The sequence below is a fragment of the Strongylocentrotus purpuratus genome, unplaced genomic scaffold (assembly GCF_000002235.5).
Source record: "Strongylocentrotus purpuratus isolate Spur 01 unplaced genomic scaffold, Spur_5.0 spur5_scaffold_4, whole genome shotgun sequence".
Taxonomy (NCBI): domain Eukaryota; kingdom Metazoa; phylum Echinodermata; class Echinoidea; order Camarodonta; family Strongylocentrotidae; genus Strongylocentrotus; species Strongylocentrotus purpuratus.
This window is the reverse complement of record NW_022145610.1, coordinates 11,538,849-11,557,061: the sequence shown is the minus strand read 5'-3', so window position 1 is coordinate 11,557,061 and position 18,213 is coordinate 11,538,849. Positions and strand designations below refer to the sequence as shown.

Genomic DNA, 18,213 nt, shown 5'->3' with positions numbered 1-18,213 from the left:
CCTGTCACCTAAACGGGTTTTCCTCTTTGTGTATTTAATAAGCGATTCCATGTCAATAACGGTATATTGTATCCAGAATATGAGCTTCAAATTATTACTCGACCAAAGAGATACTACAGTTTAAATGTACTGTAGGTAAATAGCAAAATGACTCGTTATGGAGACTAGTTTGACGCATGCGTACACGCTTGTATAGAATAGGGTACGTACAGAACCCAAGTTGAGAGTTGGAGTTAAAGCGCTTGGAGACATCGTCCATTAATTAAAGCGCTATATAAACCCAGATTAGTATAATTATTAATATCTGTAGACTAAGACTTCTCTTATTAAATGCTTTTTACAAAAAAGAAATGATGGCTGTGTGCACTTCTTTCTGTTCATTACATAATTTTCACCTACTGGTATAGCATAAGTATTAAAAAGTTCAGGGAGTTATCAAAGCTCATAGAGCATTGCACTCCATCTTTCACGTTATAATAGCATAGCAAAAAAATGTTGCATTTATTTGAAGAAACAGAAAAAAAAAAAGCATTTAATTAATCTCTAGAATAATCAAGGTTTATGATTTTAAATGTAAGTTTTAATTTCTATGAATGATTAGTAGATATATTTGGGATTTTAACTTAAACTTACTTTTCTTAATCCAGAACACAAGGTGAAGAAATTAATACAAATATATATCATTTTCAATAATGTATTTGTTGTTTAAAAAATAAATGCATTTGTAACGAGAATACGAAATCGTGTACTACTAGTATACTGCCATCAGATATATAGATGAAAATACACTACTAAATATTTGAATAAGATTGCTACAATGCTAATAAGTCAGTCTACACAGATTGATAAAGTATCAATTATAGAATAAACATTGTGCAATTTGTTGGTATAGCCTACAGGACACACACTTAATGAGAAAAATGATGATACATGCATTACAGAAATTACATCAATATACCTACACCTTGATCACTATTTGTAGCGGCACAGCCAATATGTACACAGCATGCATATGATACGCATTAATGTGAAATGAAACCTTCTTTGTATCATAAAACATTAGCTATCACTATTATTTGAGAATTATATCAACAACATATTAAATGCCTAGTCATCTACACAAACATGTTTACACCACATTTACACAACTTAAACATAGAGACACGATTGATTTCAATTTCACACAGTAAAACCTACCACCAAACCACTACACTATAAATAAAATGTTAAAAATAACTCCATCCCTTCTATGTGTCACACGACACAATGAAAAGTTACCGATATATATAAAGGCACCCACAAACGAATTAAATGGTCATAGTTTTTTAAATCTGACTTGTAAAGTGTACACATAAATGTTTTATCAAAACATAGCGACCCAACATGGCTCTTTTAATAATAATTTCCCTCTCCTTCTTTTCCTGTTACGAACTGCTTCAAGTTCAATTTTTTCTTAAAGAGGAGAGCAGCTGCTAGAAAACAGAAAATATCAACTCCCAATGGTTTCCTCTCACCGAGGAAACCTTAAAAATTCTCTCATAACATATGACAGAATATTTCAACAAACTTTTTTCGACCATCATCTGAAGTTTACTTTGTGAACTTGCTTCAGTCTAAAATTAAGTTTTCTTTTCATTAGCACATGGACATCTTACACAATACAGGCAGAACTTTGTTCCTTTTCACTTTTTCTGTACTTTTTTAAACAGTCAGAAAGGGGGGGGGGGGGGGTAACAGACCAGGGCATTGTTTTTAACGAAATTATCATACATACAAGTTCACAGATATACTATTGGAACGCATGTTAAATTAACACATGCTTTTCAATAAGTCGAGGGTGAACTCGTACAAATACTCATGGTTTTGTGAACTGCTGCCCAGTTTTTGCTCCAAAGATTAACAAATTGACTACTTTCCGATGTCACGGATAGACAAGTTTTTAAAAAAAATGTGATTTTCACATGAATGACAGGATATGACAATCCTTTAATATAAAGAACAGTACTGTTAATATTATGTCTATAATTCATGACCTCCTTTAATCTGATTTAAAAAAAAAGAATGGGGAGGGATAATACACCTAGAGTAATAAAGGTGCATTTAGACCGATAAAAATGAAACGGTTACAAGTAAGTAACGCTATAAGGGCAGAATAAATATCTAAATAAACCTCACATAAGGGGCATCCTTCAAATGCAGACTATGCCCATAATACCTGCTTATGCCTGTGTCTTGTACACGTGCCCTGCTTTAATCTGATAAATAAAATGGGGGGTGGGGGGGCAATACTCCTAGAGCAATAAGGTGCATTTAGACTGATAACATGATAAGGTTACATTAAACCCTAAACGCTAAAGGCTAATAAATATCTAAAGAACCGCAGAAATGGGCATCCTTTACGTGATGACTCTACACAATACATGTATATTTATACAACGTCCCATCTAGAAGAAATAGAGAAGAATTTAAAATAATGTATCGTTACATTTCAAATTACGATGAGATATGATTTACTGAATGACATGCAATGGTTGAATGCATGTACATGTCACAAAAACACGACCTGCTTAATTGATTGTTGAACTCCTGCACTTTGTGTAGCTTTCTGAAAAATCGAAGGCGACAATAAGGAAAATAATGTTCCAAGATGATACCAAGTCATGAATCATATAGAGTACATGTACTACGGTGCATAACTTCAGAAATTTATTTAAAGAAACTAAATTTCAGGGGATAGAGAATGAGAAAAAACCCGGTAACACACAAAATAAATGTTTGTTATTAACAGTTACTTACAGCGGTAAAAGAACCAATCCAGATATTGTCGGATATGTCCGAAATACTCAAAGTCAAAACAAAGTACATGTAGACATGGACAAAAAAAATATTTTCAAACTTGACTGACCTTTATGATTTTATGTCATTCCCTAAAACAACTATTCGTACAGCTGTCGATTGATACCAGCTGCTTTTGTAACACTTTGGTTGCTTTCCTCGCCTTTCTGCAAGGTCGCTCCATAGCCACACATGCAATCTTGCACAAGCAATAGTCATTCCATGACTGATGTTGAATTTTTAAGAGAGCGCTAACAACTCACCTTTTTTATGAATGTTTCCAGTAATTATGTAAACATTGTACATTGTAAAGTGCTTTGAGAGGGCCTGCGGTCCTGAAATGCACTATAAAACAATGAACTATTATTATTATTATTATCTGACGTCTGTGAAAGTTTTAAGGTACATGTACATGTAGCCATCCAAACGTCAGTGGATGTGCAACGACATGTCCAATTTCCACAAATTACATATCTTAACCCACAAAAGAATCGATGGAGGTTGAAGCTTTCTTACACAGTAAATTTGCCTGGCACCTATGAAATATTGTTCCTCCACTCACTCCCAAATGTGATTTTGAGATAAAGCTATCATGGAGCTGTATTGGTAAAAATTAAAATTAAAATTAAAAACACCAGGAGTTGAGAATTGTTCAGCAAAACTAGTGTCAATGTGAAGACTTGATGTTGTGTTGATCTTGTGTTTTCCTTGAGTGGGGAAGCTATGCGAGTCATTTGGATTCTAAAACAAATGCAAATGATTTCTTGAACTTCAAGATGTCAGATTATGCTAAAATGAAGACCCCCTAAAATTTAAGAGGATCCATTCCTATTTTTGTACCTCTCACCCGACATTAAATTCAATGGAACTAAACATGATTTGAAGTACCAGTAAGGAATTGAACATGATTTGAGTAAAGATGGTATTAAGGATAGTATTAAACATTAATACTGCTTAATTTTCAGATGTCTAAAATCGTATTAATGGAAAAAAGCAACAAAGAGGTGTCTTTGATTGCAGAAGTGACCTTAGCCATTTACAAAATGACATAATTTTGGCATCACGCACTGCCCTCTCTTCTCCCTCGCCTCCTTGCTTATTGTATATGGAAATATTTTCGCCTAACGATAATTTCGCTGATCTATTGTTCAGGAACAAATTTGAGTCTCATTATTTCACATAAAGCCGCAGCCATAACCAATGTTATACTTTTTAATGATGATCATTCTATTTCCGTGGATCATCAACTCATTACTGCGTGTCACAAATCGTCATTACATAAGAATTATTTTGGGAGAAATAAATGAAAATAATCCATTGAAGTGATCTCTTATGATCCTTGTAGTCTTAAACTTCGCTGGATGACCCTGTGATGGCTATAGTGTATAGTCCATAGTCTATAGATGCCGTACGCTACAAGTGAAGGGGCTTTCTTCAGCTATTTCGACATGCAACATAATACTTGCTGGAAATATTCACGTGTTGTTAAATTCGCCATCAATGAGCAATTTGTGAAATTCATGAAAATAAACCCCCTGCGAAAATAGCTGCTTATGCAGTATAATTATATGTAACTAACATTTGGGTTGGTACATGTAGATAACTATATCTCATTAGCCTGGAGTGAACAATATTTTTCATATCCACACATATCCTTTTCTCCCTCCCATACAATCCTCCAAATATATACGATTGTCAAAAAGCATACAAACAGTGAAATACAGAAGATATATTTGACAATATCATTTTGAAGTTCACTGGTATAGACTGTTAACACTATCAGATAAATGTAAATAATCTTAGCAATATCTAACTCTAAAAAGCAACCAGGAAAGATTATGCACTACAAAATCTTCTTCCTTACATTACATGTATACCATATGTGTACATAATTAAGGAACATCACAAATTAACATATTGAATCACTTAATATTATATCAGTTCTGCATCATGCTGTATAATAAAAGTGACAAAACTGACAGCATTACAGTAGCTGTCTTATAACGCTACTACAGCAACAGCTACAACTTCCTCCATCTCTGCTGCACTTTCTTAGGTAGTGGGGGGGGGGGGGGGGGTAACGTTGCCCTCCTCCAGCATCTAAGCTCCACCACTAGGGGTAATTATTGTACATGGCCTCCCTCATGGCAAGCTCCCTGGCGATCTTCCTGTCCCGCTCCTCCTGGGTCCGCTTCTGCTGCTCCATACGGTCCATCTGGTCGTGCCTCCTCTGGACATCCTCCAGGTGCCTCAGGTACTCCTCACGCTCCTTGTCCTGCACCTGTTTGGCATACTGGAGGTCTGCTGCCTCCTGCAAGTCAAACGTGGACCAAAAAAGGAAAAGAACATTTATTGGCCGACCTATGAAGTGGTAAGACAATCATACTGTAAGTACGCATCAACATTATTTATCACAATTATGCTTTGATCAGATAAGAAGCGGCGAAACTGTGTCGTTTTACTTTGTGGTGGTGGTGATTATTTTACCTGACTGCTAAGAAAGCATAAATGCTTGTAAGTAAGCAACAGACGGCCGACGGTCCTCTCCGAGGGACCTGGTAATGAGGATTGATGCCTTACCAAAGGGCACTAGCGCATCGACTTGGTTTCAAACCCGGGTCACCGGATTACGAGACCACTGCTCTACCAACTGAGCTATCGCGCCTCCTCAAGAGAAGACTTAAGGTGTTATACAATTCACATTTCCTTTCTTGTAACAGAGAGCTCAGTGAATATACGTAGAACCTTTGTTGTGCACAAGTGCCATTCATTTATACCTTTAACCCTTGTTTTAGGGCAGCGGTTGACTGAATCATATCTAAATGGGCCTTTAGTGTGGGTGAACTGAAAAGCAGTATTTCTCTTCCTGAAGTCCCTGCACTTGGTATGACCAACCAATATGTTTACAAACTCACCAGAACCTTGAACAAAATTATATCTTTTTAAGGGAGGGGGGGGGGGGGCAGATTTTAAACAGCATTGATTCATGTCACATTATCACCAATTAACTTTTATCAAATCAAGGGGTCAGTGACACAAAGACGTATAACTCTATTTTGGCCATTTTGAGCAAAGGTGGTTTATGTGTCACTGAGCAATGGGGCCTTAAGGAGTTAAGTCTATGTTTCACTAGTCACTGACTTCAATGGGGTGTTGGGTAGAGTTAAGTCTTTGTGTTTCCTGAAAAGCCCACATTTTTCTGAACATTTTGATATCAAATACTCATTTTGGCAAATATGGAGTTACGTCTTTGTGTCACTGACCCCTGAAAGTCATATGATGCACTTACTGTCATATGAAGAACAAAAATAAATAAATTCAGACTTACCATCTGGCGTTTGGAGGCATGTATCCCTTGGCGTTCTACTTGTACATGGCTAGCGGGTCCAGGAGGAGGGGGGCCATACCTGGTCTGTCTGCTGCCTGCAGGGACCAGGCGAGGGTAAGGAGTCTTGGGGCTGGTGTACCCATCCATATGGGGGTGGGGTTCAACGTACTGGTAACCTGGGGCGTGGCCTGGACTGCCCCCGCGCTGCGGCATCCAATGAGAGTCCCTGGGGTCCCTGGGGTCCCTGGGGTGAGGGTCAGGCTGGCGGACGTGGTGAGGATCGGGCTGGCGGGCGTAGCGGGAGAGCCCAGACTCCTGCATCTGAACAGCCCTGCTTTCAGGCTGTTGGACTGAAACATTCTGCTAGAAGTGAAGAAAAAAAGGATTGTGATACAGTCAAACCTGCTTTAGTGACCACCTGTCTACAACAAGCACATTTTTTGTTTCCCTTGAAAATGGTTTCCCATTGAAACATGTACTATTAAAAGGAACCTGTCTACAAAGACCACGTGTCTACAAAGATCACTTTTTGTGTTTCCTTTGCGCGGTCGATGTAGACAGGTTTGACTGTACAATGCTTTGACAATTTGCAATTTATAATCAAAACATTTCTATGGTGAATTTATCATCTTGTTCATTGAATTCAATTACAATCAGGCATCTGCTGATTTTCCACTCCACTCCATTGCATTTAAGCCATTCTCCATTTGATAACAACATGTAGAAACATTCCTATTCTAAATGATGTCTGCCCGCAAATGGATACCTATTTATTCATCTGGGCTTGGTAGAGAAAAGCAATGAAAATACATGCTTTCTTTGAGGATATAAATAATTTACTGGCTTTGAACCTCTGATCTTCAAATATTCAGAGTCAAGCGCCCAAAGGAGTGATGTTTGTATCATAATATAAATACCTGATTATTTTACGAAACAGATAATATCAGTCTAGAGCTGCATGTAATGTTGTTTTTAATAAACCAATTCAATTCATTTCAATTCAATTCAATATTGGAATGGTAATTTACCTGAGGAGGTTTGACCTGGTGTGTTACATGGTTACCGCCGTGACTACAGTCGCCATGACTACAGTCGACGACAGGCCGGTGGTCTTTCTCACAGTTCATGTTCTCCAGTATCTTCTCTTCAAAGTCTATTATAAACGTGTTGTGGGCATGCTGAAAAGAACAGAAACATTTATGTTGAGACCAGTTCGTAGATAGCGTACAAACATCCCAAAATATCTGGAATAAAAACATTGCCCAAGTTCCAAGGTTTACAAATTTGTAAACCTTCCCCCCGCTATCCAAGGTTTGCAAATTTGTTTTGGACCTACCTTTGCAGTCTCCTTGGCCTGGATCCTGGTCCTAACCTGGCTCAGGGCTTGTTTCAGTTTCTCCTGTGCTTGTGGATCACACTCAACAAGCTTCTCTACAGTGGTCTCCCAGTCACTGTCAAAACACACAAAACAAAAATCTTGGTCAGATATGAGTTTCTTTTTAACCCTTTTGAGACAATCATTCCACATTTTGTGGTTTGGCTCAATAACTTAATAACTTAAAGGGATAGTTGAGTTCTGTTGCAGAGGCCAGAGGGTGCTACACAAAATAATTTTTTGTGAGATAATGAAAAACCCGAGTGTTAAATTTGAAAGAACATACAATTTAAATAACAAAATCATCTTTGTTTGATCGAAATATGAAATATCCATAAATATAACGATTTCTAATATTTGTGTACACCACAAGTATTCGATAATTTGAAAATAGCGCCTTTTACGTTGTATTTCAGCCAATGCCGATGTTGGCTTTTTCGTGTTGGTTATATTAAGCCCAACCAGCTGGCCCATGTATTGATATTATTAATTAATTAATTAATTCACAATCATCATATTTTTGGGAAAGTGGATGATCGTATTGGGTAAATTTCAAACATTTTGGGGGTCTAAAATTACCTACATAGCAATTTTAGGTCCTCGAAGGTCACTAGAAATGTCATAGATAAGAATAAGAGCAATAACCATGCACTTTGAAGGCAATTGCGATCTGAAAACAGAACTCAACTATCCCTTTAATAATGCATGAGAAGAAAGGCCAAAAATTTCTGCACAATCTATTTTTGTTCCATGAATATATTGCTAGGAATTTTAAAAAGTAATATAAGCTTAAAAATCCTTAAATTGGTGACACGAGAGATTCAAAATTATTGTTTCTTCAATATATTTTCAATTTTTTGGACTCCGTTGCTGCCCATGTATATTATTTTTAGAGACATAACATTTTATTTTACTAATGGGCCAATAAAAGAAAAATGTTATTGTTGCCAACTTGAAGAACAGTATGTGCTCAATTTAGGCCTGAAAGTAAATGGGCCATTCCATGGTAACTCGCGTTACACTTAATGGGTACATTGACACGATAATGTGCCTATATCTTTAGAACTGCTAGGATCTACAAGATACTTTTTTCAAACATGGACAGGGTAGATATAGAACAACTGAATGAAACAAAAAAGAAAATTGAAGAACAAACATTTTTAGATTCTTGGATTATTGAATTTCGGTAACTCGCGTTACAAAAAAAGGACATGGTCAATTCTACGAGACCCTCTTTTCTCCTCATACTAGACAATCTTGACAAAATCTTTCCTATTTTAATTTGATAGTAGGTTGTGACTTACTAGTATAAGATCACAATATTAAAGATAAGAAACAATGGACTAGTAAAATGCAGGAAGCAAATATGTCGGTAACTCACGTTACGGTAACTCGCGTTACATTTTGTCCGGAGGCCATTTTTACCCCTTTGTAATAGATTAAATATCACAGGACCCCTTAGAATATGGAAATATATTCATCTTTTTCCATTTAGCGAAATTTTCAGGAAAAAAAATTACAAGAATCCTGTGTAATCTGCAATAAATTGTTGTTTTTTTCAGCTACAGTCCCACATGTACGTTTTTGATGATAGTTTGAGATCTTAGGAAATCAACAAAAATGAGAAAAAAAATTGTATTGAATTTGAAAGGCCCTAATGTTTTATGAACATCCATGGCATAAGGTTAGTGATAAATCAAAGAATTAACATAAGAGGTACATTTCTTTTTTTGATGTCATGTCCTTCTTCTCATGGAATGGCCCAAATCGTGTCTTAAAAGGATTACAGCTGACGTAAAGTTAACTACACTTCATAACACAGAGGAATACGCACAAAACCTTTATTGCACGGAACTTGCCATTCGTTTACATGTTTAAAGTATGTGGCTTTTTTTTTTCTCGGTTGTTTACCTTACAATTCAAAATCAAAGACTTTACCATTTTTTAATTACTCTCAGTTTTGACCTCAACAGAATTTACATGTGTAGATCTTACACAAATGTAACCTTTGATCTTTGACCTTCAACCAAAATAATAGTAAGGCAAGTACCTCTTTCTTCTACATGTACATGTAACAACAGCCCACATGACGGAAGTTTGAAGAAATTACTTTCATATACCCTTGGAATATGTTTTGCTAGCCATATGCTTTTGACCTTTGACCTAACCGGGAAACCATTTCAGGTAGGATGGTGGTATCTTCTCATAATAAGTGATTGAAGTTTTGTACTCACTCTTTGAGAATTGTAGCTTCAAGTTCAGCTGAAGGTGCTTTGGGTGTCTTGATGTAGTAGCCATCACCCTCGGGGGTCTGGAACCCTGGAGCCACTTGACAATCCTGTTGTGTCATGTTGACTGGCATCGTATTCTCAACCATGCCAGCGCTCACCTTAAGAGGGCCTGTGTTGCTGCCCAGAGCTCTGGCTGAGCCAGATACCGGTCCATACGAAGCCGCCAGAGCCCCTGCATGGGGGTACTTGGTGTACATATGCAGGATGGGTTCCTTGCTGACAAGCTGGGCTGGCAGGGGAACGGAGTTGCTCGAGAAGTGGGGCGAAGGGGTGGGACCGTCCTCTTCTCGACGCCCCATCTCAATCTGGATCTTGTGTCCCCGCTCAAAGTGACTGCTGCCGGCCCTCTGGTCCTGCTGCCCCACCTCCTTCAAGGTTCTCTCCAGCTCATGCATGGACATCTTCTCATAGTCTCCCATCTGGTGCGAGCCATGAGGTGTCCTCTGCGACGGGTCGTCCTCGTTGGCCGAGACATGACGGACCAACACCTTGCTGTAAGTCATCGTGTAGTTGGTCGCCGTCTCTTTAACCGCTTTCCCCGTGTTAGGCATGAACAGAGACGTGCTCGTCCAAGGATTATAGCTTCCTACTTCACTGTCCGACCTATCCGCCTGATCAGTAGTCTCATCGTCATCCGTAAACTTGGAAGTCTCTATCTCCTCCTCTGCATCAACATCGATACCATTCTTCCGGTGGTCGATGTCCTCCTCCTCCTCCTCGTCTTCAATGCCTGTGAAACTAAAGCTAAGGCCTGTTGATGATATGGCTTCCTTTGATTCAGTGGACGTTCCCCAGAGGCTATCTGACAGGGCTCTACTGCTGGACGTTGTCCATGATGGCTGGGTATCAGCCATATGAGCCCACAGGCTGGTGGGGGGATTGGTGGAGCTGGAGGTGGCGGGCCTACTCCATGGGGTGGAGGTGACAGGCTCATCATCCTTGGTGTCGGTATCATCCTGGATCTCATCCAGCCTGGTCACCAGGTAGGTCTGACGTTCCTTCAACTCTGTCAGGCTCGGGCCCTAATACAAACATTCAAGAGAGATTCCATTTTAAAAAACCATGTCGAGGGTTCAGTGACACAAAGACATAACTCCATATTTTGCCAAAATGAGTATTTGATATCAAAATGTTCAGAAAAATGTGGGCTTTCCAGGAAACACAAAGACTTAACTCCACCCAACACCCCATGGAAGTCACTGGCTAGTGAAACATAGACTTAACTCCTGAAGGCCCAAGTGCTCAGTGACACATAAACCACTTTTTCTCAAAATATTCAAAATGGAGTTACGTCTTTGTGTCACTGACCCCTCGATGTGTACCCCAAACAAAACAAAAAAGTCATAAGTACCTTGCTGCATAGTAACATTAAAAAATATGTCGTATTTACATCTAGCTTGATGAATTGAGCGTTACTTTTTACTATAAGAGTACTCTTTATTTCTCCACTGGATTAACTAGAGTATAGCTTTTTAAAAGACTACATCATAAACAAGTCTATGACAGAGCAAAAGTTTTGACAAACATAATCTTTTTTTGTTAGTTTTGTTCAGATAAAACCTCATTGATTTTGACTCTGCTAAAGAAAATCATCAAAGAAAATATAGCCCCATTGGCAGTTAAAATAACTGAACAACATATTCTTATGAAAACACATTCATTAATGATAATGCATGCAAAACCCTTTAAAACTCTTGTGCTCCAGCTCAAATATTTATGATATTACATGGCTTAGAGAGCAAAAAAGTTGTAGCGAAATAAAACATGACTTACTCTTTCCAATCTAAGAGGAGGCTTTGGTTTGGGTGGTGAGACTGCAACCTTGTGGCTTGGTAATTTACCCCCCTTCATCTCCGGTCGCTTGGAGCTATCATCCGGGATGAGGTGGCTGGGGTTCCCCTGTGGTGTGCCTACCGGTGGTAAATGTCTCATGTCAGTGATCCTGTGCCCTCGCTGGTCGTACGGAGGGTAGAAGTCTGGCTCCCCATGATACCTGCATGTGAAATGTAAAAAAAGTGAGCCGAAGGTTCTCTCCATGTTATACCCTTACTGCACTAAGTAGTGGGGGGCGAGGGGAGGCCCTTTTCAACACCCGGATTGCTTGGAATCCCATATTATACTTTCATGATTAAAACTGATCAAGTCAACCCCAAACGAATATAAAACTACTTATCAATTATCAGAATTCTCAGAAAACACTTTGCGTAGGAATACAAACTACTTGCACATTATACAGTAAATGGAAAATGAGGGAAAATTAATCTCTTGTTCTCTAACCACTTTATATTGCATAATAGAATATCTACTCACATGGGTTGTGGCTTGTACCTCTGGCTCGGCAACAACGATGGGGGCGGAGCTGAGGGCTCAACATAGTCATCCACAGGCACCACATCATACGCCTTCATGGTGTGAGGATCAACGTAGCGCTGCACCACCGGTCTGCGGTACTGCCTCGGCGGCTCCGGCGGTGGAGTCTGGGGCATCACCTGGGACTCAGGGTACAGGTAACCACCACCGGAGGGGGCGTGGTAGGGGTAAGGGTGCTTGTCCGGCTTGCGGTCATAGGGGTCGCCTTGGGGTTGCGGCGGCATGGTGGGCACCAGGATGTGGGGTTGGGGTGGTGGATGAGGTGAAGGCCCCTGGCCACCATAGGCGGCAGGAGCTTCATTGGATGGCATCCTCCTCTCATAAAAGTACCCTTCTGTGAAGGAAAAAAATGTATTAATTTAATTTATTTATTTATTAAAACATCTTTATACAGGATAATATGTTCTGGGGGGTGTTTCATAAAGCTGTTCGTAAAGTTAGGCATGACTTTACGAACAACTTGTATATGAAAAGCCACATGGGATGCTCAATCATTATTAAATACATCAATTAAATTGAACTGTGCAGATGTAGATTAACATTCTTATGATAACAAACAGTTTTAATGCAAAGTATAATTTAATTGAGGTTATTGAATATATCAGAAAAAACTTTGGGCATCCTATCTGGCACTTCATATAAGAGTTGTTCGTAAAGTCATGCGTAACTTTACGAACAGCTTTATGAAACTCCCCCAGGTATACTGTTTTTCAACATGGTCCTGTTAACATCAAAAAGGAATTAATATTCACTGTACCCGCACCTCTGATAAATTAGGACTTGATTCTTCAGAAAGCTATTAACATCAAAGGATGTACCGGAATCAAAAGTGCTAAGGCACAAACAAAATGTTGTGCAGCATGCAATTCTTGAGTTGAAAAACGACTATGTCCAAATATCTCAATTTACTGCAGCTATATAATGGTACACATATATACATGTATGTATATACATAAATATATCAGTCGAATCATTTAAGAGACATTTAAAAAAAACTCATTTATTTTCTTTGTAATTGTCATTTTTTAGAGTGTAATGCACTTGGAGAGTATATAACTATTATGTTTGTATTTTAAAATGTAAAGAGCCTTGAGCATGTTCATGTAAAGGCGCTAAATAAATACTAATATGTATGTATGTATCTAACCACAAAGGCGTTATGTATTGAATATTTTAATTTTTGATAGGTTTACCTGACTTTTAAGAAGTTTTCTCAGAGCCTTGGTAATGAGGATTAATGCCTTACCAAAGGGCATGAACGCATTGATTTGGTTTTGAACCAGGGTTACCAGACCACTGCTCTACCACTGAGCCATCGCGCCTCCTCACTACCGTGCGAGTCAAAAAAAAGTTTAAACCTAGAAAGTTGCTGATTATTTCAATAATCATCTATGAACAGTAAATTATTATACATCTTATGAAAGAGTGTTTTATCCCAAATAATTTGGTATCATTTTTGTGTGGTATGTGTTCACGCTTGGATGAACAAGAGGCATTCTTTGCGAGAGTGCAAAAATCGACTTGCGCTAAAGTGATGCCTACAGCATGTGTTATGTTGGGGTTAGCGGAGTGAGAGAATGAATTGAATGTATCAAATGAAATGCATTGCATATGCTTTTTGCAGTTGCAAAGTCACACACGCACACACACACACACGTACAAATATTTGTTGATATTTGATATTCGATATTTTATGTGTAGCATGATTAATTTTGTTAGGGATGTTATTTGGATCTGCAAAAACCGATTTAATAACCGAATCCCAATTGTTTTATTTAAACATCACATAAGCAACTTTGGCGCAAGTTGATTTTTGCACTCTCGCAAACAGTGCCTTCTGTTCATCCAAGCGTAAACACATGCCACACAAAAATGATACCAAATGATTTGGAATAAAACAATCTTTCATAAGATGTATAATAATTTACTGTTCATTGATGATTTTTAAAATAATTAGCAATTTTCTAGGTGTAAACTTTTTTTGGACTCACACTGTATTAAGTATTGTTTAATGTATTAAATATTTAAATTTAATTCTCTGTATATCACAATTGCACAAAGTTAACCAAATATCTTCCAATGAGAGACTATCGCTGATTAGTTTAGCGCACTTACCTTCAGGCGGTAGAGCGTATCTGTCGATATCCGGCCCTGGCCTTCGCCCCTTGGCTTCATGGTGCATCACCCTGCCCCCGCCCACACTGGACGTCCTCTCCGAGTCCTCTCTGCCCACCGATGGTTCGCTAGCATTCATGCTCAGGCTACGACTGGCTAGGTACATCTTGGTGTTACTGCTCGGTAAGATATTGGGGTACTCCAGGTGGGGTGGCAGCCCAGGAGTGGGGCTACTCAACTCCTTCCTGGTAGTCATTGACTGCTCGTTACGATCCCTGAGTCCATAGAGAGAAGCTTGACTGGAGATACAATGGTACAAATAAATAATAATAAAATAGAAACAAGGAACTGTCTGTCCCTAAGTCTATCACCAAAGGGAAGTGTGGTAATATAGGGAATTCGCCTTGACAGGCCAATGGCCTTTGTTGATCCCTCACATCCACCACCCTTCATCCTTCTTTCATAGTACCATGTGACTGAATGTTGTTATATTTATATTGTTTAATTCATACTGATTTGTTTGTATATCTTCTGATGTGTTTTCAAAGAGATGTGAAATAAAATTGAATTGAATTGAATTGAACAAATTAAGAAGACTTGTAGGTGTTTGATTTCAGATGTTTTTTGAAGAAGTCAAGTGAAGCACTCTTTGAAAGGCTTGGGGCAATGGATTGAAGGGATTTGAAGCCAGCCTATTTTTCAAGATTCGGGAATGAGAAGGGAAGGGGCTGATACAGATTAATGTGAATATGATGTTTTCTACTGCTGGAAGATTGAGAAGAAGTATTGAGGAAGTGTGGTTGACATAGATTTGATAAGTTTAAAAGTAGAACAATTGAAGGAGAACAATGTAGTGAAAAATAAAATATAAAAGAGAAGAATGAAAGAACAGAGATAATCAGAGAAAGAGAGGGACGCAACAAGAAGTCAACTTAGGAGCAAGAAAGGGATAGAAAATAAAATCATGAAGTCCTGACGTCCTTGAAAAAGATCAATATAATCAACATAGCCCTATCAAATAAAATTTAGATTTTAAGAATTTGAACCCTAGTGACAGAATAGCTGACAGATGTATTGGAAGGAAGAGTGGAAGGAAGTAGACCCAGAGGGAGACCCAGAATCAACTGGGAAGAGAATGTCAAGAACTGGAGTGGACTAAAACTGCAAGATTGCACCAGAATGGCAGAAGATAGAGTGAAATTGAGAGATGTTGCAATCAACCTCCGAACCGGGAGAAGATACTGAGATACAGACAGAATAGCGACCATGATTGACTCATATAAACATTAAAAGAAAATAATTAGTTGTAATTTGTTTTCGCAATTTTGGTACAAGAAGTTAGACTAGTTCTAAACTAGATCTAACGGAGAATCTATGTTTACTTACATATCTTCATCCAAACGTAGCTCATCCTCATTTCTCTCTGAGGAAGCCAGCTGAGAGAATGCACTGAGAGGGGGCCTGTGGATCCGGCCCGATTCAGATTTATAGCCCATGGCAGCCGAGCCAGTGCTGCGTTCCTGCTGATCAGAGAACAGCCCCGACACGCTGCTGTAGAGAGACTCGCTCCCCAGCCTGGCGGCAGCGGAGCATTCCTCCAGGCTGTATATGGGTTGGTCCCTTGGTGGCTTGCCGTTTGAACTGCCAGGCATGGACTGGGTAGATGTCTCATTATTACCCTCGCTTAATAAGGAGCCATCTCCGCGTGAAACGTTTGAATTCTTGTTCTGACTGTTCAGCGAGGACAGGAGTTGACGGCTTTTTGAACGGTACCTGGAATAGACGAAAGTGAATTTTAACACACTGGATTTCGTAAGTTTGCAATAATGCAGGAATGTAGGCTTAGATGAAGTCTGCTGTATATTGTGAACGATTGTGTATGTATGTTTGAGATCTTTTTCCAATTTTCCCTATTTTGTTTAGGGTACTCAAAATAACACTTTGTAATCTTATAATCTAAATATCATTTCTACTCACTTTTCCAGCTCTTCCTCCGAGTGCGCGAACGTGCAGCTTGGCCCCCGAGGGCAGCCTCCCTTCTGCATGACGTCCCGACACAGACTGGTCTTGTACTTGATGTTCTGGGTCTGGAGATCCAGGGCTTTCTTGTTCTGGGAGTAGTTCTGGAGGAACTCCATCAGCCCCTTGAGGACCTTCCTGACAGAGTCTAAAGCAGACAGGATGCCTTCCCAGGAGGAGATCATTGCTCCTGTTGATAACATTGATAGTAATAATAATGTCAGTAATAATAATAGAAGGCCTAGAGAATCTTGCTTTGACAAGAAAAATTGTGGGAAGGAGGAGTAGGGGGAAGGAGGATACTTTGGAAAAAAATTACAAAAATTGTAGGAAGAGAGAGGAGTGAAAGAACTAATAGAGAAGGATATGAACCAAGGGTTGTAGAACAGCATGATCGCCAAAGTCAATTGAGATGGCACTTAGAGAGAGAGAATAATAATATCGATAACATACTAATGATAACAATAATAACCATAACAACAACAATATAATTTTTATAATAAAATTATAATAATAATGCCATTCACTTACACATACACAAATCTGCAGCAATTTTTGTTGGTGATACAGTCAAAACTGCTTTTATTTTAGTGACCACCTGTCTTCAAAGACCACATTTTTTGTTTCCCTTGAAAATATTTCTCATTTAAACATTAAAAGGAACCTGTCCACAAAGACAACCTGTCTTCAAAGACCACTTTTTGTGTCTCCCTTGGGCGGTCATTAGAGACAGGTTTGGCTGTATCTGAATGAACCTGCAATGTTACATGATTTTTAAAAATATGGAATGGTTAATCATTGGTGTGATGCAAAGGTTCAAAGATGTACCCACCTGGACTTGGGTCAATGGCTGCCAGTTTCTCCAGCTGAGCGTGGAGCTGGGCCAAGCGGACTGGATCTCCGGAGCGCTGGAGACAAATGGTCAACTCCTGGATACTGGAGGTGAAGGAGGCTGGAGTCTGGAGCTGTAGAAATGTAATGGATTGGGGAAAAATGTGTAAATTAGTACAAAGTATTAAATTGAAGAGATGACTGGTAATACAAAATCAAAGAATAGCAACGGATTCAGACACACTGAAGCTTTTTGACTTGAACTCTTTAGATTCAATCGCAAGAATGAACACAGAAGGCTGAAATCGGAATAGAAACGGAAAGAACGTTATGCCAGCTGCTTAATAATGAAAACGTTGAATGAACGGCAACAATGGCCCTGCGCATGTATTGGCTGAGCTCTGTATTATAAGATACAGAAATGTGAAATCTATTACACTTTACGTCATCAAAAAACTAGATGGATCTTGGACTGCACCCAGTTGAAAATGATGCCTCCGCCATCATTTTACAAAACAAAACGGAAGCAATTTTTAAAATCAAAGTTTGATTGTAATCCATTAACAGGTTCTCAGAATATCGTGATTAAAAGCTATTTTTCATATACATGGCTCTGCAAGATAAATACATGTCCTGAGTTTGATAGTAATCCATCTGTCGGCTACTTTGTAGCGGAGGCATAACAAACAAATATGATACCTAGAGGTAGGAGTGGAAGAGTACGATCATTCTCACCTTGTCAATGATGGACTGCATGTGAGATTTATGATTGAGATCACCGTACAGCAGGGACGACCACTGTTCCGGTGATATCCTCAAGCCGGCCTCGATGGCTATCTGAACAATCTGCGTGTCGTGCTCGCGTCTCAGGGAATCGTAGTTGCGGAACTGCACAATAAAAGAAATAAGCAATGTCAACATTGTAGATGTGATGCGGATGAGTGGATAAGTCATCACTCTGTGAACCACAGGTTACAGGGTTTGAATCCCTGCCGCACCACTAATGTCATTGATCTGCATCGCCACTCTTCACCCAGGTGTAGTAAATT

The 18,213-nt window shown here is 39.0% G+C and overlaps 1 protein-coding gene across 5 annotated transcripts in view; it reads right to left on the bottom strand.

Annotated features, from left to right (window-relative positions):
- Positions 1-3,104: 3,104 nt before the first annotated feature.
- LOC574854 (roquin-1) overlaps positions 3,105-18,213 on the bottom strand; it is a 30,139-nt gene continuing 15,030 nt past the window's right edge. For 4 of the 5 annotated variants that reach the window (XM_030997109.1, XM_030997108.1, XM_030997107.1 and 1 more), the window contains exons 6-17: positions 17,900-18,052; positions 17,166-17,298; positions 16,292-16,523; positions 15,701-16,087; positions 14,315-14,613; positions 12,140-12,533; positions 11,603-11,822; positions 9,773-10,851; positions 7,500-7,614; positions 7,192-7,341; positions 6,164-6,526; positions 3,105-5,146 (exon numbers count right to left, since the gene is read on the bottom strand). In XM_030997109.1, coding sequence (XP_030852969.1) covers positions 4,949-5,146; positions 6,164-6,526; positions 7,192-7,341; positions 7,500-7,614; positions 9,773-10,851; positions 11,603-11,822; positions 12,140-12,533; positions 14,315-14,613; positions 15,701-16,087; positions 16,292-16,523; positions 17,166-17,298; positions 17,900-18,052 — 3,723 coding nt within the window. In that variant the 3' untranslated portion in view covers positions 3,105-4,948. The remainder of the gene's footprint in view (positions 5,147-6,163; positions 6,527-7,191; positions 7,342-7,499; positions 7,615-9,772; positions 10,852-11,602; positions 11,823-12,139; positions 12,534-14,314; positions 14,614-15,700; positions 16,088-16,291; positions 16,524-17,165; positions 17,299-17,899; positions 18,053-18,213) is intronic. The other variant, XM_030997110.1, reaches the window with a different exon arrangement.